Source organism: Ixodes scapularis, unplaced genomic scaffold, assembly GCF_016920785.2.
Source record: "Ixodes scapularis isolate PalLabHiFi unplaced genomic scaffold, ASM1692078v2 PGA_scaffold0__279_contigs__length_252992795, whole genome shotgun sequence".
Classification (NCBI taxonomy): domain Eukaryota; kingdom Metazoa; phylum Arthropoda; class Arachnida; order Ixodida; family Ixodidae; genus Ixodes; species Ixodes scapularis.
The window spans coordinates 45190210-45214496 of record NW_024609835.1 but is presented as its reverse complement, the minus strand read 5'-3'; the positions used below and the strand labels follow the sequence as shown (position 1 = coordinate 45214496).

Below are 24287 nucleotides of genomic sequence, written 5' to 3'. Positions count from 1 at the left end.
AAACTATACTTAGAGCATCAGGACTCCCTTGCTTCTTTGTCAAATGCCACCACACAATCAACATTCACTCCAATGTTATGAATATTTGCATGCTTATTTTATACATTTTTTATACACCAGACTTGTGGGTTCTGCCATCTTGTAGTGTAGAACTTCATGGGCCCCTTGACGACAAGAATAGTTATGAAATGCAACTCAACATTTTAGACTGAATGCTAAGATATAGTAAAGATGCCATGGACATATGTGTTGTCAAGTCAAATGTTGGAGTCTTATGTGCCAAAACAACGAAGCACAATTGGCACGCTCCAGAGAAGGACTGAGGATTAATATAGACCACCTGAGAACCTTTTGACATGCAACCAAAATCTCGGTTACATGGCACTTTGCAATGAGCTTATTCCCTCAGATTGTGAGAACCTTGGCCAGGATTCAAACCCGCCACCAGGGATCCGTAGACTGGTGCTTCATGTCAGAGCCACTGAGGCCAACTGCATTTGTTGCGAGTTATTTTACTGAGCACAATACAAAATATTTTGGTGTTTGCACACAACACTGAAAAAGGCCCCAGCACCCAGCATTCCTGGCAAATGGTAAGTCAAATTTAATTTTATGAGCCTTTTAAAGGAAGACTAAACAAATGAGTATTCCATACTGTTATAAAAAGTCCCTGAGAAAATACCAGGTAGCTCCCTCACCTTCGAATGACACCAATGGAAGTGCTCTTGACCTGTACGGCACTGCGCCATTCTCGAGGGCTTTACAAACATAGTCATCCAAGAATGACAATGTTGTGTCCACCTGCAACAAAAAAACACAGAAATGATTATTTATTACCTCCAAGTTAAAGAAAGGGAATGACGGACATAACAGAGCTCGCACTGCAATCAAGTTCTAGAAAAATTTAGTGCCAATTATGCAGACAAATAAAGCTACCCAAGCTTAACGGTTGACTTCTTTGATCTAGACAAGCATTGACACCATTTGCAATTTTTCAAAATAGGTTTTCTAAAGTTCATGTGAATTTGCCTTTTAACAAATGCAGTTAAAAAAAAGAAAGATAAGGTCAAGCACTGAGGCCTTATTTTACGACAAAAATTATGAGATGGAGGCAAGATACAATGAAAGAAGGATGGAAAGTATGCAGACGCGTAAAAGCTTTTCAGCGCTTCCCATATTGGTTATACACACTCTTTCCGCAGGTTAGGGTTTCCCATAATAAACGCAGTCATGTTCTATGCGAAATGCTGCCGCACCATGGTGCCACTGTCTCGTTGCACACTTCCAATAAGGCTTCTAATTAAATACATTTTGCTGTATGGACAGACAATTAACTTCTGCCACTCCTAATACACTCCAACTTTCTCCAACACCACTTCAGTTTACCTTGGCCACACAACAATGAAGCCAAAAAAACAAAAAAAACTATTAAATCATATTTGAAGTAAACTGCGAAAATGCTTCACCTTGATTTCATCTTCTCTGAAGTCGGACATTGCAGGAACATTGCACTGTCCCGTCGAAAGTACTTTGTTCAAATTCAAAAGCTCCCGCAACCTCTGAAACGATTTTGAGCATTACATTTACAATTTCAATAACACTACCTCTCTCTACACCTACGTTGCAGCTGCGGTTTAAAATTTGTATTTCGGAAATCCACGGATAAGGTGCAAGGCTAACAATATATCCAGGATGCACCATGATGCGAGAGTAAACTAGTATGTATCAAAGGACACTTGAACCCTGAGATGTGACAATGCCTATCCCTCAATCAGAAACCTGTGTATTCTTTAATTTATGTTAACGAAGTTTGGAGAAAGCTTTCTTTTTAGCTTGGGTCAGTGATTACCTAATTCCTAATAATAAACTACAGCATTAAACTTAGCACTAAAAAAAGTTTGATTTTTAACCACCCTGTACGAAGACGACAGAAACTTCTAGCCTAAAAATACCTGTTTGATGAGCAGATTTGGGGCCCTGTCGAATAGCTGCGACAAAAGCTGTTGGTCGTCCTTAAGTGGCTGCTTAGAAAGCATTGTCAGCTTGAAGAGGGAGCAGAGGATGTGCAACGAAAGCTGCTTGTGCTGACTATGCTGCTCCAAAAGCAACATTAATCGTTGCTGTGCATCTTCCAAGGAGCAGACTGATGATGCCGATGCCACTTCCCCCAATGCCTGCAAAATGTTTTCATTTACTACGAGAATGAGTTTATAATATTTTGTGATAAACGCTGGAGAAATAGCTGCTAGATGCATTATTTTACAGTTAGCTGCCCAATGGTACTAGTACTGGGGGGTTAAAATGCACACCATTGGCCATGACAGGCAGTAAACAGCATAAAAATGGAACACAAGCAATACATCAGTATTTAGTTGGGAATCCTGACATTCAGGCTCCTGGCCAGGGTCAACCAATGCTTCGGCAGTTTGTCGCAGTTTTACGATAAACGAGTCAAATGGCAGAATGCATCGAACCAAACTTTATTTTCATGCAATGGTTACTACTACTTCAATCTTATGGCTTTGTCTCTTTCCTAACAGAAGCACCAGTAGCTTACAATAAATGCTGAAAGCTGAAGTAAAAAGTCCGAGGACACCTAAGCAGTTCTTACGAGTTCTGGATGCGAAAGCATGAATGTCATTCTTCCGCTCCCTTAGTTCGTCTGCGGTGTAGTGGCGTGGACGGCCACGTTTCGCTAATGCCGAGGTAGCGGCCGACGGCCGAGGGCACGCTCTCGTGAAGTGGTTGCGCTGCACTGAGCTTGGCCGTGCAGCCTCTTTGAAGTTTGCTCGAGCAGGCTGTGCAGCCAGGCCCGCACCTCTTACTGGCGGCCGAGCCGCTGCGTACTCTGCGCAACCATGGAGAGGGCTTCTCTGGTGGCGTTTTTTGGAACTACACCGCACGAGAGCCAATGGGAGCCTCGTTTCTTGAAACTAGGATGCGCGCCAGCCAATGGGAGCCTATCCATCAGATTGCGGCTTCACTTCACTCCATTGGGACAGGGGACTTTAGGTGCCATTTGGCACGGCTTCAAAGCTGATGACGTTGGTTTGCTCCAATGCTTTTGCAATAAAAAAAGTGCCATTCGTGCAGAACAAATTCTGGGAGCTTACCCAAGCCATGAAGTGCACTGCTGATGTGCAGTTTCTTGAGAGGTTGAGATCTGCCTGAAGCACATGTGGCATAATCTGCTGGACAACAGATTCTCCTGCACAAAGAAGTCACTTCTTTTACTGTGAAACATTCTTCGGCTAGTTGTTCCGGATTTTGTGAAGCTGGATTAAGTGAAACCAGAGCAAGCTTCTCCGCTTAGCGAGAAAATAGGCGTCACGTGACCTCAACACCAATTCAGTTCCCCCGTAAAATTTAGCAGAAAGAAGGACGTCACGACTTCGTACCACATGACCTCTACACAAATTCAGTTTCCCAGCTAGATTTAGCGGGAAAATTGAAGCCACGTGACCTCAACACCAATTCAGTTTCCCTGCCAAATTTAGCAGAAAAATTATGTCACACAACTTTGTGTCACGTGACCTCTACACAAATTCAGTTTCCCTGCTAAATTTAGCTGAAATATTGACGTCAGATGACCTCAACGCCAACTAAATTTCCCTGCTAAATTTAGCGGGGAAAATAATGTCACATGGATATAGGTGCTCTTAATTTCGTGAAGAGGGATTAATTAAGCCGTATTAAGTTCTCCTGCTAGATTTAGGGGGAAAATTGAAGTCACGTGACCGCAACACCAACTCAGTTTCTTCGCTAAATTTAGTGAGAAAAATGACCTTAAGTGACTTGGTGTAACGTGATATCAACACAAAATTAGTTTCCCTGCTAATTTAGCGGGAAAAGTGACGTCACGTGACCTCAACACAAATTCAGTTTCCCCGCTAAATTTTGCGGAAAAATTGACGTCACGTGACCTACACATAAATTCAGCTTCCCCGCTAGATTTAATGGGAAAATTGACATCATGTGACCTCAATGCCAATTCAATTTCCCATCTAAATTTAGCAAAGAAGATGATGTCACCATGACGTCATGTCACGTGACCTATACACGAATTCAGTTTCCCAGCTAGATTTAGCAGGAAAATTAGTGTCACTAACCTCGACGCCAATTCAATTTCCCCGTAATGTCAATTTAGTGGGAAATTGGCATTACGTGACACCAATTGCATATCGGTGCAACCACAAGCTGCAGCTCTCGCTAAATGTCTGTAATGCTAGAACGTTTCACATATCCAACAGAATTGCCTAGCAATTTGCCATACATGTTTTTTGTATGTGCAATGTTCACATACCAAAAATGCTTAATTAATTACTACAGTAGGTATGATTTCCCATTGCTCTTAAAAAAAAGCAGTTCCTTTTTACATTTAAATCTTTTTGTGATACGAAATGAGACTGCACCTCCTAATCAGCTAGAGTTGCCTCTAAAGGAGTATTTAACTGCAAACTGATAGGAGTTTTGAGAAACTGATTTCAAGGCCTCTTTGAATTCTACAATTGTCAATTATATCAATCATATTTTATACAAACCTTTATTTTTTATTCAGTTATGGGAAACTTACACATACCATAGAAAATGCTTCCAAGTCTGTAACTTTGCCTCTCATATGAAGTAAATATGTTATAGTTAAAAATGATTTCAGAACCACTGTGGACTAGTTTGCCTCATGTTGCAAGATGAGACTGTTAATGAACACCATGCCAATTGCATGCAATCAGGATTCTTTCAGTAAGGTTGTGCTTTTTTATGAATATAAAGCAGAGTTCTATTCCACTGATATTTCCATGGTGCACAAATGGGTTGCAAAAAAGAAAAGGACAGTATTGTATAAAGAATAAAATTGAGTAAATAAGTCAATGTTTGGCATCACAAGCAAACATCTCCAATGTTTTCCATATATTAAAGAGAAAAAAAAGGTGCTTAAGCTTTTTTTTTTACGTAATTTTCTAAGGGGTTCTATTTGCATCTCCTATTTGCCTTCCAAGTAGTATTCTCCGGTGTATAAGACACGCATATTTTCCAAAAATTTCGGCGGAGCGTTTTATATACAGGTGCGTCTTATACACCGGAAAATACGGTAGTTATTTCACAATCAGAAACTGATAGAGTAACATGAATGGTTGGCATCCTGATAGGGCTACCGATAATAAAAAAAGCTGTCTGCAATTCAAAAGGGGGTTTCACCAACCACTAAGAGCACTTCAAACAAAAATCTGCTGCCTTCAGGATAACATAAGCGACTGCGGCAGACGTCTGGTTACGAGTGTAAAATGACAATTAGCGAATTAACAACTTAAAATCCACTAAACAATTTTTGAAATACATTTAAGTTTACCTCTTCGTAAAAGTATGCCATCGCTGTTGTTAAAATTCAGACAACCAAATTCTGCTTTGTGGTTTTTCTCTGGCGAATTTCAGCCACGAGGGGACAGATATTAAAATCAAAGCCGAAAAAAGAAAAGGAAGTCACCCCAGAAGCAAATTCCACCTGCACAGTGGGCACAAGTAGCCGGTTATTGGAAGCTGATCTGACAACGTTGCATTATCCAAGGGTCACGTGGTTACAGAAATGGCCCACTACACTACGTTGTTTCGTTGGCCGCTCAGCCTTTAGCCAATCTTTCCTCGAGATTCAGCACGGCCAAACTCTAGGCAGCCTAACTTTGCCACTCAATGGCATGAATAATAATTTAGCGCTCTGACTTCTATGAACTTCTATAGTGTAGATGAGTGTTTGACTTGTTTAATGCTTATAAAATAATGAAGTGGTTCCGAATGATATGTGGAGCGGAATGTCCATGTGAGTTCTCGTGAGTCTCACGCTCCTGTTTTCTTCTGGTTCCATCGTCGTCACCTATTATAGTCCCCTTCAGCTGCACCCCTCACAGGAAAGTAGGTGGCAGAGAGGCGTAGCCCATGTGACGTGACGACGGCGGAGCTTGTGTATAGTGTGTGGCCAAGGAAATGCAGACGGTTGGCAAGCAGAAATATGACGAAATGTGTGACTCATGGTGACCGTTGCCAAGTGGGCGGGTTTAAGTGGGCGAACAGATACTGTTTCTGTTCGACCACCTAAGTCCAGGACAAAATGCTTGTCTCATCGTTCCACGACTTGAAAGGGTCCATCATATGGCAGTAGCAACGGCTTTCGAACTGCACCTCGTCAGACAAAAACATGCGTGGATGTTCGGAGATCTTGTGGCATATATATCGACACCCCTTGTTAGTGTTTGGGTTGCACTGCCTGAACTTGTCTCATAGCAGCTTTTAGTTCGCTAGAGAACATTCCGGGGCCAGGCTTGACTTTACAGTTGTTCGGGGTAAAAAAGGTCACCGGGAAGGCGAAGAGTAGTGCCATACACGAGCTCTGCTGGGATGCACTTGAGATCATCTTTGAACGCAGATGAAGTCCACGGAGAACGAGAGGCAGCTGTCTGGCCAAGTGTGTTGGATCCCCCTGCGCCTTGAGTGCCGACTTGAGCGATCAATGGTATCTTTCAACCATGCCGTTGGCGATGGGATGGTATGATGTTGTGTGTATCCGTTGTGCACCGAGAAGTTGTGCAAGGTAATAAAATAAAGATTCAAACTGCCGTCCCCCATCTGTTGTTATGTTGGATGGTACACCAAATCTTGCCACCCATCCACTCACGAATACTTGTCCGATGGTACCAGCTGTGATGTTGGAAATCGGGAAGGCTTCTGGCCAGTGGCGTAGCCATGAATTTTTTTCGGGAGGTACTGAGGTGGCTGGCATGTCCATTACTTGGGGTTCAGATAAAGAGGGATGGGGGGTCAAGATGCACGAGTATATTATAGGGTCGGCTGGATTTCGCAAGGGGGGGGGGGGGGGGGAGCTGAAGCCCCTTCCCCTGGCTATGCCCCTGCTTCTGGCCAATGCATAAATCTGTCTATGCAGGTGTGGAGGAAGGGACCCGAGACGTGTCCTGTTCGGATGGCCGTTTATGGAACACTGATATTGCGGGTGCCTAAGCCCCACGTGCTCTTCAATTGTCCGCGCGCTCTTCCTCGTCCTCTATTTCTCAACATCCTGCCGGGCCGGCGCTGGTGTTGATGCTGCATCATGAAAGAAGAGCCGCTGGACAGGCCTGTTGATCTCTCGCCCAGGATGTTTCCCTCTGGACCCTCGTCACTCAAGAAGTCGTCCCGCCCAGACTCCTCCCACGGACTTTCCCGGTCGTCGTGGACGTCTGCCACGCCAGCTCCGAGTGCACATTTTGTCTTTCGCCTGGTGACGTCTTTCCATTTCACCTTTCACCACCTTGGAGGAGCTGGGTGTTCGGTGCTTGGAAGATCTGCTTGGGAGTCCTCGGACGGTAGCTCTTTTCTCTTTAGCATTTTCGACTTTTTCTGCTCAGCTTGGACTGTGGCAATTGACTTTGCGTTCGGATTGTGCGTAAACTCCGGAAATGCTGCGCCCCCTCTGCTTTTCGGAAGTGAAGGACCGTCCGTTACCCCAGCTTTAAAAGCCTTGCAGACCTCCGCTTGTGTGCCTTTCAAAGTCCCTTCTGACCGACAACTGCCTTCGAATTCGGTGTGACAAAAGCTTGAAGTTGGCGATTCTTTGACGCACGCCGAATCCGGCTTCTCCGACTCTCCCTTAGTCGCTCTTCCGCACTTTAGACCTGGCAGTATTACTTTTGTTTCTCGACCTTTTGTAGTTCTAGAACTGTGTATGCTTTGTCGAACGGTCTGTTTGTCTGTTGATAGCAGTCCCACAACTCTTGACATATCATGTTGTTCTTGGCTTGTGGACACATCCGTGGTGTCGGCCGTTTCAGACGGCTCGCTCCCTTGCGAGACTTTGCAGTGCTCAAATTTTCTGGGTCGTGCTGAGCACACGATATCCGCCGGTTCCGACATTCCGTTCGATGGGGAGATCCGGTGTTCCTTGACCGTACGCTCCGCGGCAGCTGGCCGCATTTTCAGCTTGTTATGGACGAGTCTTGACTGCTGAACAGTGCCTAAAAGGTGTCGGTGTCGGTGAAAGGTGTCGGGCAAGGGTTCGCTCCTTCTGGGCAGCAACAGCTTGCGGTGAAGCGGTTTCCGTTTTTTTTGAGGCCTAACGATTTACCCGTCTGTCGCAGGCATCCTCCGTGGCTATAAAACTATGTGTGCCGCTCTCTCCGAGGACGATGCTATCGCACAAAGACATTGGTTCCGAGAGTAGCATCGTACTAATCTCTCTCTTGTGTTTCTTGAGGTCATTGCAATCTGGTTCTAGGCCTGCGGTACTTATCATGAAAGGCACTTCGTACCGCAGATCACGCTTTTTTATGCTTCTTTGAAATGGTTGGAGCGCTGGGTGATCAATTGGTTGAGTGTTGACTAAATCGGTGACACTTATGGCATCTCGGCGCCATATTTGTGAAGGATCAAAATCCTCGTTGCCGTCGTCGGAGAATTCACATGACAGAGAAAGGGTGGTGACTGTGCTTCGTGGGTTGCTAGAATGACAGGTATACGTTCCTTGTATCGTCCAGCCGAAGACGGTTTCAACTGCCGTTAGTGTCTCGCTGAGGCATTTAATTTTGCCTGTGGCAATCTTCCAATAGGCGTCAGATCCGATGAGGACACCTATTTCATTTGGGCATGGCACACCTTCCGGTGCTATATCGGCGCTCAGCATGCTTTCAGAGTGTAGTCGAGCTTGCAGCTCTTCGTTGACCGGATGACTGGTGACAGTGCAGATTTCTGGCACCTCCAATGCTTCCAAGTGGATTCGTGTGCCGGTGGTTCGACCACATAGTTCGATGGTAACTCGTCGACAGTGATAGCATGAAGGTTGTCGAGCGTTACCAAACGTGAATATGGTGAGTTCTTCGTGTCCGAGAGCTGTGCAGTTCAATTGTTTTGAGACGTCGCGACGCACGAAAGTTCTTTGGCTGCCGCTGTCCAGCAATATTCTAACAGGGACTCTTTCATGGAGCGAAGAAGCCCACACTCGGCCCGTTGGAAGCAGAACTGACGGTCCTTGCTTCGCCGCGTTCGTTGGAGCACTAATAACTGCCGCAGAGTTTGGAGTAGAGTCTTCCCCAGGTTGGCCGATGCCCTCCGCAGCTTGAGGGAGTCGGGAAACGTCGCATAGAATGGTCAGGTGGTGCCCTCCGCAAGCGTTACAGGTTAGGCTCCTTGCTGTGCGGCAGGCACGGGCGATGTGGTTCCGTTTGGCACACTTAAAGCAGCAGCGTGTCTGTGTGAGCCTTAATCGTTTTTCCTGGGTCGATAGTGTAACCTGGCAGCTCTGAACGTCGTGTTCGGCGGAGCCACAGAGCGGACAAGAAAGAACTTGGTGCTGAACTGATTCGTTGGTCAGTGCCAGTGCAGATGGATTGTACGATAAGGACTGAGTTTGTAAGTTCGACTGATGTGGTGTGCCTTCGGATGCCCGAGTAGGTTGTTCCATGCACCCTTCCTCTCGAATCTCGATCTGGATTTGAAGAAACGTCATGATAAGCTTGACTTGATCGTCTGGGTGCCATTCGAGCGCGTTGGGGCTGTCTGTTGTCGCACTTTCCTTTATTTTCTGTCGGTACATGAGTGCTAGATCTTCGGGAAGAGCTCTCATCAGCACACGATGAAGCACCACCGCGTAGTTGTTGGGTGGAACATTCAAGCCTTCTAGAGACGTTGTGCGGAAACGAATGGCGTCAAACAGCTGACGTAGTTGGGTGACGTTTCTTGAACTGCTTATTTTCGGAAGATTCAGTAGCTGGTTAATATGTTCGTCGATCAAGATATCACGTCTTCCAAATCTGTCATGGAGTGTACGAACTGCAAGGTCATAATTCTGCTCCGAGAAACGAATGCCTTCGACAGCCCTCTTAGCGTTGTGAGTGAGGTATGTCATGAGGTACTTAAATTTCTCGATGGGAGGGAGGTCGGAATTTCTGTGAATCGTGACATCAAAATGGTCCCAAAATCCCTGCCAATCACTGATGTTTCCGGCAAAGGTAGGTACCTGGAGTTTGGGAAGGGCGACCCTTCGATGACTGCCATGAGCGGGTGCTGTAGGGACGGTTCCGGTGGGTCCATTCCCTGGTGTCCACATTTATGCTATGCCAAAAAAACGTTCAGCTATGAAGCATTGTGTCGCACGTATGCCAGGCTGTAACAGTCCACGGAGTGCTTTAAAGACCTGGCGGGGGAATCCCACAGGGACAACTGGACGAGGCACTCCAGTTGATATATCACAAAGAGAATAATCACAAAGTGCCGCCTGGGCACCATGTGTAGAGGCGATGCCCATGAACTTGATGAGGGGTGTATCATTCCAAGTTCAAGCATGTAGGCTAATTCTTGTTCTGTCACCTTGAAGCAATCCGGGTGTAGCCGACGTGGTCGAGCATAAAGTGGTTGGTCCGTCATAACAATGTGACGGGTCACGTCATGTTTGGCTGGATGTCGAGAGTTACGAGCACGGATTAGCAATAAAAAATGTTGAAGTAGAGCTTTGTACCTCGACTCTACTTGTTAGTGCCTTCTAAGACGTGTATCAGATACAGTGTGTGCTATTCCCTTAACCTTGAGATTAGTCGCTGGCTCTACTAGATGCTTGTTCACCATATCAACAAGGTTGAAATGCCGGAGAAAGTAAGCACGGGCAGGCAATGCCTACGACTAAAAATATGCATTGGAAAACTCTCCGATGTTGATTGTCAAAACTCTCACCGTAGTTTGCAATGGGCGTTTTATTGGCAGCCTGAAGGGAGGAATGCATCTGCTGAGGCTGACGAAGAAGGGCAGATGTAGACAGTACAGTAAAACCTCGTTAATTCGGATCTCATGGGACCGGCAAAATGTCAGAATTATCCGAAAGTCAAAATATCGAACGGACAAAGAAAACTGCGCAAAAATGTTTCCCTGTGACATACCTTTATTTTGAGAAAAAATATGTTATTACCACCTCCTTTCTGGACGACATTTGGGCGAAGACGGCAACTTTCCTTAGCACGGTCGAGTGCTCCACCGCACTCGCACTGTCGGAGCTACGCATCTGTGCGCTGACAATATAACATAGCAAGGCTTCTTCTAGTTTCGGGTGCACCACCTTCCAAGGCCGCTTCCTCTTCGCGTTGAACTTCTTACTCTAGAAAGTCCGTAGGATATTGGCCTCAATTTACATGTATGTGGCCAAATTGCTTCTCTTGACGTCGTAACTTTCCATCACTTGTCGAGAGACACCGTCCTTCAAGGCCCTCAGTATTTCCACTTCCGTCGCTAAATTCTTAGCCTAGTACAGCTGCAACCGAAAACGAGCAGCACAACTGACCAATGATCGGAGCGGCGAAATCGCGACACCCGGCGCTAATTTTCCCGAGCGCGCCGATAGCGAGAGTGCCAGTCACGTTGCATTTTTCAACGCGGGGGTGGCCGGCGAAAAATTGAGGAATAAGATAGCTGTTAAAATGGCAGGCTTTAGGATCCCCGCATTGAGGCATTAAACGTGACTGTCACCCTCGCTATCGGCACGCTCGGGAACAATAGCCCCGCGTGTCACAATTTTACCATACCGGTCGTCGGTCACTTGTGCTACCCTTTTTCCGTTGCAGCTATGCTTCTGCCTCTTCCATGCCAGGAGAGTAAAGCGCGAGACACATGGACGGCAGAATCGTCCGGTCCGACGTCCGATCCGACAGTCCGAACGCCACTCCAAATAGCCGCACGCGACAGTTTGAGACACACGCTTCCGACCTTGCATGCGACATGACGATCCGTTCGGCTCCGCACTTGAGATCCAAGCGCTCCACTGGAGGTCCGTGTTCCTATACAGGGTAGATTTCTGGTCTCAGGTTGAAGGTTCAGCTTTCTAGCTAAAGCGTGCATTCTTTGCTAGGACCATCTTTCTCGAATACGCCAGCGGGATTCACGCATCCGGCTTCCCGTCGCCCAAGTCAGTCCCGTTTCCTTGTTCATCCTGCCAGACCCATTACGTCATCATGACGTTTGCGCTAGCTGTGCTGTCATTGGCTGGATGCTTCCGACAGTCCAACCGCCGTGAGAAAATATCTGGCACGTTGGACGCACGCCGCATCGCTGATCCGACGTCTCAAGCGACCAAACTTTTCAGATCAGGCAGTTGTATTGCCGGATCGGACGTCGGATCGGATGGATTTTTCGCGCATGTGTCTCGCACTTAACGCGCTGAAGCACGGCAATCCAGGGCAAAACTGGTGCGAAACAGAGAGAACCGGAAGAGCGAAGAACCATGAGAAAACCGGAAAAACCAGGTGTGCACCTCGGATGGATAGCAGTCATACCCTTTGGAACGGACGCTAGCTAGTGCCACCTCCCGAATACGTCCGAATTAACCATAGTGCGCCGCATTCCCTACGAATTAATCAGCGTTTGCTGCTATTGACTAATACATACATTTGACGGGATTGGACCGGCAGTTCAAATTATCCGAATTTCCGAATTAGAACGGGTTGAATTAACGAGGTTTTAGTGTATGCTTACTTCGGCGCCAGCGTCAATAAGGAAACGCTGGCCGGTATTGCAATCTGTGACAAAGAATAAGCGGCCAGCATCCATCCCAGCACCACTCGCCACTTTTGTGGTGGGGGCTGGCATTTCCCGTCATTGTGCATGGTGGTTTGCAGTTTCCGGCTTTGCCTCCGAATGTCCAGTGGTACCAGCACAATCTGGATTGCGGTGAAATTGAGCGATTCCAAGGATTGCAGTCATTGTTGCGTTGCCGAGACGTTGATTAAGAGTGGAACGAAACTGCAGCTACTTCATTTTTAAGTTCAGTCAACTCTCGTTAAAAAACATCCTGTAGCTGATGACAGATGAGTAGTTGTGGAGAAATTGGTAGATGGTGAATCAACAGATGCTTTTGTCGATACTTGATTGATGAATTCTGCTACCAGTAGTGTGGCAACCTCCATAATGGTCTGCCAGCTGTGCCAGGGCGGGCAACTGGAGGTCTGGTGCTGTGGCAAGCACCATGCGAACATTGGTCGGTAGTCGTTAAAGAAATAGTTCCTTCAGAAGCAACGTGTCAAATGATGCTGCCCTCTCGCTGAGGGGCTGTTGGAGTTGTCCGAGCAGCTGCGGTCGTTTGCAGTCACCGAGTTCTTCACTTGTCAAAAGCTGGCGTAGGTGGCACAGTTCAGATTCCGACGTGCGCTTCACCAGTTCTGTTTTTAAGGTGGTGCAAGGTTCATTTAGTGGTGTAACGAGGACTGAATTCCGTAATTCGGCTGCAATTTTGGGTGGAAGAGTGGAAGCAATGTAGTTGATCAGGCAGATTTTTGAAGTGATGCGAAACGTAAAGAACTAGCTTTCGACTTGAGCAAACCATACCTCTGGATCGGCGGTCCCAGTACTTTGGAAGACAATCATGTACAGATGAAATTTCGCCTGCCGTGGAGTCTTCGTTGTTGCTCATGACGGTGCACTGAAGGCAAAGGCGCTTTGTCTGGGTCACCACTTATAACTTGTGTTTAATGCTAATAAAATAATGAAGTGGTTCTGAATGATATCTGCAGCGGAATGTCCAAGTGAGATCTCATGAGTCTCCGGCTCCAGTCTTCTTCAAGTTCCGTCGTCGTCTCCTTCTATAGCCCCCTAGAAGTTACAGGCAAAAAATCTCTAAATAGAATGTGCCAGATAAATAGAGTGACCAGACGTATTATACCAGACGTATTAAACCTATTATGAAACGTACTGTAGTTGCCTTTGCTAATAAATTTTCTTCACATAAACGTGCGTACAGGGGACTCTTCTATATTACTGAATTTGATGTGCTTCGGTTGGCAACATTTCTTTATATTGTTAAGAATGGGGAAGAAAAGCACTTGTGTTGTCAACGAAGAACTTTGAAAAAAATTTGTGTTCATGTCAAGCAGAGCCCTTTTCTCTGCCTCCCCTCTCTCCTCTATATCCCGTTTCTCACTCCGAGGATTATGTTCACCCTAAAGATAAAGGAAATAGTTTATATATAAAAGGTTACATACTAAATTTTAGTTAATTAAATTTCTAATTATCCCTTTTGTTCATACCTTGCCACCTGCCACAGTTAGCAATATTATCCTGGAGCTTTATTTCAAGTGTCTTTTATTAACTATATCAGCAGTTCTTAAACATGGATGTGTCAGGGAGCCCTTGGGGACCCACCAAAGTGATAGGGGCCTTGCGCCAGCAGGGGAAGGGGAAGATAGAAGGGGGGAGGGGGGAGTATAAAGTAAGGCCATTAATAGTGTCAACGGCATCCTTCACTTTCAGGTATATAAAGAAGTCAGAAGCATCGAGTAAAAAGATGAATGAATGAATTGATAGATGGTAACAGCTGTACCTTTTATAACGAGCGGTAGCTTGCTTATAACGGGCGGTAGCTTGGGTGGGGGTAGAGGGTTAAGGCAAGGGCTTCGCGGACCCCAAAAATGGTGTCGCGGAGCCCAGTGGGTCCGCGGAACTCCATATGAGAACCACTGAACTAGACAGTATTATTCCCAGCCGTAGGTAAAACACCTAGATCTCATGCTGACTTGGTACACTTTCAAAGGCCTATTCACTGGGGTGGCTTTTATGACAGCCAACTGCTTTGCTCACCATTGGTTGTATGGACAGAACTGCCAGCTTGTACCACCCACAACTGAGAAGTTAAGTTTTCAGAAAAAAAAAAACACTGTAGCTTCACAAGAGAGGGTGTACAAGACTGCTTGGCACAATAATCCAAGGCTGACAGCTGTTTGAACTTGTAACATAACTGAGTGTTTCAAAACCCATAGATAGCACTGTATGGCAATTCACTGGCAGTTTTATATTACCATGACAGATCGTAGTATATAGTCACCAATGTGAAGTGAATCGAAATATCTTAAAGGTGTACCTGAACTGAGCAGATTGATGAAGTAAAACACTGTGGCATTCAGAATCAAATCAGGAACCAGGAAAAGTAGAGAACAGAATGTCGTTGCCACCCACTTGACGTCCTTTGGGTATGTAAGGTGTGTTGAGGAAATGGCACAAGACAGGAAGTAATAGAGAAAAGGCCTTATACATTCATTGAACCTAGCTTAGCCTAATTATTTAATAATCAATGATTTTACAATACACTGAAATAATATTTATAGACAGCTTTCCCCTTCCATATTTTTAATTCTTCCTCCCATACACCTTTCCAAGAAACGCTCCTAGGCCGCCGCCATGTTGCTGATGCGGCTGGTACGACTCTCGCACCCTCCAGCTAGAAATTTTCTGCATTTCTCTTGGACTGTGAAAACTAGCTCAGCGCGATTCTCTTCCTATATTTTGCAGTTTTGCATTTAAAGTTTTCTGGTCCCTCTTGAAAGTTTCCACTTAATTTTTCTGATGCATGATGTGTACCCTTCCTGTGTTATTTTCCACCGTGAGAAGTAGGGCTAGTAAGTGCGTACCATTCAAGTGTTTCTGCTCAACATTCATGGAAAATAAAGGAGGGAAAAAACAATGAACGGCGCTTGACGCGATTTTGCAAACAATGACAACTGTTCTCACCCCTCCCAGAAATAATCCGCGTAGAGTCCTTCTCAGTCATAGCCAAAAATAGTTGTTCGAGTTGGAGTCAGTTGCGCCCGTTCCTTTGCCTTGGTACTGGTGTGAAAAAAGGGAGCTCTCCCCAAAACGTGCCCCAAAATGAAGACATCTTGGATTCCACCCGATCCTCAAGATGTAACTGTCATCAACTGTGACTGTGTTACTTGAGATCTTTCTCAAATCAATTCTTTACAGATAACGCTGCATTGTGTGGTATGCATAATATATTGTTTGAATGTTAACACTTGCTAAATTGTGTGTCCGTGTCCTGTCCATCGGTAAACACGTTATTTGTGAGCGTGAAAAATACATGCCTTCGGCTATCTTCTGCTGTAAATTATTTTCGACAGCTAAACGCTTTGTCATTTGACATGCGGCTAATCGGGTGGCGCCGTCAAAACTTATCATAAAAAAACCCTGACAACTAACATTCCAGTTGCATTTGTTCGGTCACGCACATACTTAACAAAATTAGATTTTTTTTTTGCTTTTTCAATATCCTCAGGAAAATACATACACCATGAAACACAAAATACAGCAGGAAAAGACGAGAATTGAGCCGCCAGCAGTGTTTAAAACTGAGCCTATGCAGGCTGCACCTATCGCAATCACAGTTCACTTGGTTAGGGTTAGCAGGGACGCCGGTGAGAGCCTAGCCTCAAACCCAGAGATTGGGCTCAAAAACGGTTTGTTGCCCCTGGGGTCAGGTGCTTCTTGGAAAGGTGTACATACCAATTCATAATTTTAAAGGGATACTTCAACGAAATTTGAAATATATCCTTCGTGTTCAAAACTAGGTTGAATATGATCCACAATATCCGTAATTGACAATCGCAAATTTGTATTTTGAGCCTGGTGGCTGTATTTTTTGTTACAAACGGCCCACTCTAGCAAGCGCTCGGAGAAGGCCCAGCTTAAGAGCATGTGACATCCGACGTAATCGTGACGTAGGTCGTCTCCGGACGAGCAAAGCTAAGGCGAGGCTGACGTCGAGAGGATGGCCTAGTCGTTCCAGCCACTGAAGCGGCTGCTTTTGTACGAATTTTGAGTGAAGGGTTAATCTTTTATAATCTTGTAGGGGGACAATAGCTACTTCTGGAACACACAAAAGGGATTTTCGGGTAGACGGGAGTTCCTCCTTCCCCTCTTCTCTCGTCATGGCCGAAGGCGAGACACTCACCGTCACTAGCTGTCAAGGTTCCTAGACGGGCATCACAAATGAGGCGTTAGCGACATCCACCAGGTGCTCTTTGCTAATAGTTTAATTCGTATTAAAATTCCTTTTCGTTAATTTTTTAACAAGATATTGGTGTGTTCGATGTGATACTGCTGCTTTGAACACATATATAGACCATTAAATAAGCGCTGAAATTTTGTTGTAGTATCCCTTTAATGCAACAAAAGAAGTGAAGTATGGTATGAGGAACAAAAATATTGGTACTAATCATGGGAAATGTGCTATAATTCGAAAACCAACATGCCTCGTGAAAGAAACATTATAAATATTCTGGTTCTTTCTCTGGCAAACATATACTGTAGGTTTTCTGCGGTTACTCTTTTGCAAGCTCCTATTCAGTAACGATTACTCAAGAAATAAGAAAAAGCACAAATCCTAGCAATCTGTTTTTTTTTTTTTTTTCCTCTTTTACATCATTTTTGTCAGTGGTTCTCCCTACCACAAGCTAGAATATGAGGTAGAAAAAGAAATAGGGCCAGCACTGCAAATTGGCCCCACCCCTCCTAAGCTGTCTTACTTCGGAAAAACTTTGCAGTACACCAGAATAAGAGTTCACATAAAGGAGCAAAGCAAAGTAAGTTTTTTTTTTTTTTTTTTTGATTGATGGCAGAGAAAAAAGTTTTCTGCAAACTCCACGAAAACTCTTTCACCTCGTGAGACACACATTCAAGTCAGACGTATACAAACATAGCCTTTTCCATCTAGCATTCCTTTAAGATAGGCGATGTCTGAACAAGTGAAAAGTCATGCAAAAAAGGATATATCTTCAGGAGGTGGATAACCTTGTCGCAAACAAATGACTGAACCGCAGGGTCTTTCATTGTAGATATGTACTTCATAATGCGGTTGACGATAACGGCCACATTGCTTTCATTAGCCATGGTAACCAGCAAGTTGAGTGTCTGTAAGCAACAAGTGGGATGATAATATGTTAATAACATCTTGTACACAGTCAAGCAAAGAAAAAATAGCATCTTGTACACAGTCAACTAAAGAAAAAATAGCATCTTGTACACAGTCAAGTAAAGAAAAAAGGTGACCATCACTGAGGCATTGCAAAATGATGGCTTACAGCAAAGGCAATTAGAATACTCTTTCCTCGAGGGATATCGAAAAAAAAAAAAAAAAGCAATAATGAAAAAAGGATTGTTGCATACACACTACTATGCTCTGTTTTACCAAAAGTCAGAGTGCAGTCCAAGGTTATAAAATATACAAACACAGAATCATATACTGAAAGCGCAAGGTCAAGGCACAATTGTCACTGCGCTTGATTAGTTTAACAAATGGCACGAGCACAAAAAAAAATAAAAGATGAAAGCCATGACATTGTGTTTTTGGCACTGCTTGATTAGTCCCATCGGCCTTTAGTGGTGGCCGTTTTCTCCAAGGTGTTCTAAAAGAAGGCCAAGTCAGCACCCCTGGCCGGTCTGTCCCCAGAAGGGGGGAAGGGGAAGTTGGGGGGGGAGGGGAGAGGCTGCTTAATTTCTTAACGCAGTCAGTGCCTACGCCCAGCAATGTATCTTATCAAGTAAAAAATTACCAGTTATTTTTCGCTTTACCTGAAGCACTACTTGCCAATAATCTAACAAAGATTGATATTGATTTTCTCAATAAGATTACCAATTTAACCACATGCAATTTAGAGTTTGAGTTCTCAGCAGAGCAAGGAGGAATTTATTAACAGATAAGATGTAACAGAACGTCCAACTGATGAGGACATATATCCTCGTCATTTATGTGATTTCATTCTTCTATCTAGGTTCTCAATACACGCCTAACTGAGCAACAAAGTAAACTCACTTTGATTCTCACACTTTCATCGGGATGATGAAGGCAATCAATAATCACTTCTTGGCAGGTCACTGCTTCGGTGGGACAACACTTGGAGAGAACCCTTTCCAGGGCATCGACACCTAATTCACAAAAGGGAAGTATTGTTGTGATTGTTGGAACAACCAATGGTGTTCTGCTATAGATTCTGCTTCATAAGCAAGCTGTGGATTGTCTGCATCGATAAAAGTTTTTGAAATGAATGTTTAAAATAAGATGCTTTAATATTTTCTGAATTATGATCCACAGCCTGTATACTAGTTGTCTTTGGGATTGTACCAGCTGCCGTATTTCTAAGCAAATAACTTTGCTTTTATACAGGTCTGAAAGCTGGATAAGTTGATATGTCATTTTATATACCCCAAATGATAGTCCTGGTGACAAGATTAAAATTGGCTAGCATCAGGGCAATTAACAACGAACCCGATTTACTATCGTCCTTGTGTAGTTGACAAGTAAGCAGCCTTTTAATAATGAATTCAATACAGATTTTGATTGTAACAGCTTTGAGATTGATCAATTATGTCAGTGATGTTAGGTTACAAATGCAGCACCTGCCCTCATAGCCCTTGTTTCTTCAAGACAATTTGTTTTAGACTTGCTGCAGTGCAGACCATATATTAAAAAATAGTGCAATTAGAAAGTGACTCCTAATCTAGCTATTTCTATACTTTTCTATACTTCTTTTAAAAGCAACATACCAGTATGTGTGTAGCATAAAAGTATACAATGTTATGATCACTTTCATACTACTTCACTGTGCCTTATGAAACTATTCAATGACAATATAAGCTAGACTAGCTATTGCAATCCCACAAAGGCAAATTCACATTCGTTTCTGAGGTAAAACAGAATTATGGCATGCACCAATCATGAGTACACATTTACTTCACTAAGTTCTAGCATGGAGAGACATCTGTGAGCAACAAGTTTGTTTTAACCATGCCGGAGAGTAGAAAAAATGGCCACCTGAGTAATTCAAGTCAGTGCTGCTCGAGTGAAGCATCTTAGCAATGCAAGAAATTGAGCTCTTTGTAAGTTCTGCATTGCCATCCATTATACAAGCTACTGTTCCCAGGCATTCCCAGATGATTGCTGGAAAAAAATAGTCAGTTTTGAGTTGGGACACTCCAACCCTGTACTTTGAGAAGACTTCATCATAGTACAAGATAATTCTTCTAAAAGGAACTGTGACAAAGGGTCAACCACTCATACCATAGTAAATTGTTTGGTTGACTACTCTCGAGTCAAGCACCTCTTTCAACAGTTGTGCCACCTGATTGTGTTGCCTGTAAGAAAAACAATAGTCACATTCACAAGAATTCACATCAGAGACAAAGTCTAATGACTATTTTGAGTCCATCACGATGGAATGACAACAGATGTGCATGCTTGGCTACAGTAACATGCTAGTACTTGCTCTGTGTCCAGGCTCATGTGTCCCAAGGTGCTCAGGATGGATACCTGCAGCCAAGGCACCGAGAGGCCTCCAAAGTCATAATCACTGTGCACTGTTTTCTGCCTAAGCTGGGCAAGCAACTTCAACAAAGTTGGGCACAGGTGAGAAGTAGTGTTTGGCTCAACCTATAAAATGGGAGATAAACCATTTTAATGAAGATAAAGCATTAGCAGACAAAACATGTGTGCAAATTACTTCCTTGCACACCCAAATGACAAAGGTGCCTCCCAACAATTTATGACAGTGCAGAAGTGCACATGAGTAAAATTGAATTGCAAAGCTTTAAATAAAAATAATGAAGACCCAGCTATTACATTAATACAAAAAATAAAAAGGCATGGAAATCACGTGTTTTACCACAGCATAAACAAACAATCCTTCATTAGTCCTAACATAACACTTTCAGCAATGCTTCCTCTTTACAGAGAAAGAAACCACAGTACCTGCATGCAGAGCAAAAAGAAAAGGAATGAGCACTGACAAGAAAACTGTGAGTGAAATCCTAACTTGTTCATTTCAAAAGGATATAAGAAAGGCTTATTTCCAAAGCTTGTTTTATATTACATCCCAAATTTCATAGGCTCAATTGATTGGAGCAATCAAATTCATTAAAAATCCACTTGAGCCACTAGTTATTTGGTTGCCATGGTGATTTTCAAAACTAAAATGGGTATTGTCATTGATACTAAAGTGTTGCATGTCTAGCACCACCTTTTCCTAGAGTTGTTACTCTGGCAGCTAAAGCTGTAATATACAGTGGGTTCAGTGAGTAGGATACAGAAGAAAGTTTTTGTGTACTTCCCTATTCATTCTAAACAAAACACACAAAAAGAACATAATGATGCAGATGTACCCCAATGCAAAGATATCCAGAAGCAACGTGCAATCTTCTTTGGTCATTTTGACACCCAAGATAAACACCACATCTGCGGCAGGCAGCAATCTATCACTTTCAAGAAAACTGAAGTCCCCTGTCGGTGACTTGATTTGAAGACTCCCTTGTAGGAAGGTTGAGGACACAAAGGACTAGATTATGAAGGGAAGGGAAGAAGCTTCTTGGTATAAACTAGAGGGCAAAATATGTCACAAAGGACACAAAGATGGCTTTTTGCAAGCGCAGTCTAGGTAACCGCAGCTCAACAGAGACAACAGGATTTAGCCTCGTTGCTGAGGGAAATGCTCACGATCGCTCGTGTCATTGTCACGTAAGTTCATATCGAAAAACTCTCAAAACCGGAAATTTGAAAAATGATGAATTACATTTTGCCATCATGCTGGCCAGAAGAGATGGTGAAGCAAGTACCAACCTAAAGCTTCCCCACACCGAATCGCCACTACTATTACTGAAGGCATGCACTATCACTCAGTTCTTCCCAGTAATCCCGAGAGAAATCTTGAGAGGATAGTACCTTTGTGCAAAGCTGCAAACAGCGGGCCGCCGATGCAACAACAGTGACGTCAGAGTCGGCAAGCCCCTTCTCCAGCACAGCGAGGTGCGCTCGAGGGATCTGGTTGGATCCACACTGGGAGTGGCAGTGCTGCAGTGCAATGAGTGCAGCTGTTCGTACTGCAGAGCTGCTTACGACAGCAAGAAAAGTGAGTGGAAATGAGAGATCATAAAAGCAGACAACACCAGTTACTACTTGAAGTACGTATTTCATGTTTCACAGGCACCAGGTATCCAGTATACTTCCTTGAAGCATAGAACACAACAGCGTTCTTTCTTGCATAAAAAGACACTGCACAGGCTTTTAAGATTTTCTTCCTCTAGCCTTTTGGATAATGCAGAGCAGTTGTTTTCAAATGAGGGTTTGTGGACCCTTTGGGCTCCCTGAAGGTCTTCTTGGGACCTCTGAAGCCTTCAACCATCAGCCAAGCCAAACAATAAAACCTTTTTTTTTTCTTTTTTTTTGTTGATGGTGACTGTTTTTTAAAACTATATAGACAAAATTATGTGCCCTGAGTTAGTAGGGCTGATTATTTTCCATTTCAAGGCTACAAAGTTGGCTCGCATGCATTTAGTTTCCTTCATTTACCCTTTTCTCATTGCAATCATTCAATACCACGCCCTCTCCCCAACAGATGGGGTCCCTCATCACTTCCGCCGATCCAAGGGCGGTCCCCGAAACATGATGTGGAGAATGGCAATGATGTTTAATAGGTGGTGCTGGGAAGTGTGGGGGACTAAGGAATTTATACTTCGGTTTACAGTGGGCACTCCAATCTCGCTTACATTTCTGGTTGAAATTTCAGAATGATGACACTTGACTTAGAAGCCTCTACAGCTGCGGATTGCATGCTTTGCTCGCTTGCAAAGAAAACATTGTCATTGTGATGCTTTCATGTTTATTTTTTGTATTCCGGTAAATGATTGATTATATCAGGAGAAACCATTTCAATTTACTGTCCTGCAGAAAGCCATTTTTCTATACAATGTGAAACAGTAAGCATAAATTAATGGGTCTATATCACATGAGCAAATGACCCTTTTGGCAAACAGCGGTCATTTGAACAACTCAACGTTTTAGCGAATAACTGGGGTGCACGTTAACCCGCCTCCCCGCCTGCAATCACACTGCTTTACAACGACAGTCTGCAGCAGCTCATTACAAAACTGTTAACATTCCTGGCCCACCCCTGAACACCGCTTTGCGGCGGCCGACAATTCGCTAAAGTGTCTTACGATGAAAAGTAAGTGTTCGCTAAAACGTCAATCAACAAACTGAGTGCCACACTAAATTAATCAATCAGAAAATAAAAAGATAGTAGTGCAATAGGGAGCAAGTCTATTGAACCCTGTTTGCTTAACACTAGGTGTAAATCCTCAAAATCTTATTTTTATAGGCACTAGGAAAAACAAAATACCCGTGATGGCAACTGTTGATTGTTGGGCGAGTTGGTATTCTATGTGCGCATTGTAGTTGGTATTGTATGTACGTATTGTACCTCTGTCCTTGTCTCAAAGTGCAATCGTGTTTTCTTACCTATGATGTGAGGTTTTCTCCAAAACAAGAGAGTGCACAGAGCTTGCCAGTTCTCTGTGGATCAGCCTCGGTATTGCTGCCAGTGCCATCACAACGATCAGGGATACATTACTTGAAAGGTCCTGAATAGACGTGAAGCAAGTTCTTTTTATAAGGGTGCACCAAAAGTGGTTACAATCAAACAGTGCTGCTTCGTTCCTATCCTTTACAGTGCAGAGGGACCCAGATGCTGTGATTCACCCAAGTACTGTAGAAGCTAGGATTGATGCAGCATACTAAGTGCTACACATACCCTCTGTATGCTGTTTATGAGGAGCAAGGTGAGCTCATGGTTTGGATGAAGGAAGACGGACGTAGCGAGGTACCCTAGAGAAAGAATTTGCGTACATTGTCAAGCGTAACAGTAGTAAAGAGTTGCCCTCGTGCTCAATATGCCGCCAGACGCTCACCAAACCAAGTCTATTCTGACGCAAATGTCTTACCAATTAATTTCTGCCTCAGGTTCCCTTGCTGAAGTAACTTGACAGCGTGCATGTAGGCAAATGGTGTAGGATGACCTAACATTTCGAAATACATTGCTTGTAGCAGGCAAGCTTCCATCCGCCCCTGTGGGTAGGAAACGAGAAGTATTCAGAAACATCGCTGCCGCCCTGTGCACCTGGAGAGCTTACATACCGACTTCGTGTATTCTTTCATATCCTTCTCCAAAGTAGACAGTCTTTTCGCAATAAGCTCATCTTCGTCCTTGAAAGAAGGTACGGGTTATGCAGTGTACAGGCTTCACTAGTGTAGCTGGAGCTCCCGAAGTAACGCGTAATGACAAAAAGACATCATAACAAAACCTTACTTCTTTCGAAGGTGCAGATGCAATCTCTGACAGTACTTCCTGCAAGTAGAAGTTTCCTCCAAGTATGTTTTTGCCCACATACGTCTGCAGGGAATTTACTGTTTTTTCCACGATATTCGACATGGCTATTCTTTATCGTGCCAGGCTCATTTTATTTTAGTTTAGCTCCCCCGAACCATTAAAAACGCGAATAACACCGACAAAATGAGCGCTGCCATTTTGATACGTTGTTGCCAAGAGCTAGCTAAAAGCCGCGGGGTTTCATTGGTGTTTAAAAACGGTAAAAACTTAGATGTTGTCTTTAGGTTACAAACTAAAGTAATAAAACACAATTTTTTTTAATTTTATGCCTAAAAATTGAAAATAGTTGTA

At 44.0% G+C, this 24287-nt stretch overlaps 1 protein-coding gene across 1 annotated transcript in view; it reads right to left on the bottom strand.

Annotated features, from left to right (window-relative positions):
* LOC8038041 (AP-4 complex subunit epsilon-1) overlaps nt 1-24115 on the bottom strand; it is a 31138-nt gene extending 7023 nt beyond the window's left edge. The window contains exons 1-16 of the mRNA XM_040206941.3: nt 23916-24115; nt 23744-23812; nt 23551-23674; nt 23361-23434; nt 23069-23190; nt 21494-21659; nt 20046-20209; nt 19841-19914; nt 19595-19720; nt 18596-18708; nt 17555-17694; nt 14870-14982; nt 3114-3208; nt 1953-2174; nt 1467-1559; nt 699-801 (exon numbers count right to left, since the gene is read on the bottom strand). Coding sequence (XP_040062875.1) covers nt 699-801; nt 1467-1559; nt 1953-2174; nt 3114-3208; nt 14870-14982; nt 17555-17694; nt 18596-18708; nt 19595-19720; nt 19841-19914; nt 20046-20209; nt 21494-21659; nt 23069-23190; nt 23361-23434; nt 23551-23674; nt 23744-23812; nt 23916-24038 — 1921 coding nt within the window. The 5' untranslated portion in view covers nt 24039-24115. The remainder of the gene's footprint in view (nt 1-698; nt 802-1466; nt 1560-1952; nt 2175-3113; nt 3209-14869; nt 14983-17554; nt 17695-18595; nt 18709-19594; nt 19721-19840; nt 19915-20045; nt 20210-21493; nt 21660-23068; nt 23191-23360; nt 23435-23550; nt 23675-23743; nt 23813-23915) is intronic.
* Between the last annotated feature and the right edge of the window lie 172 nt (nt 24116-24287).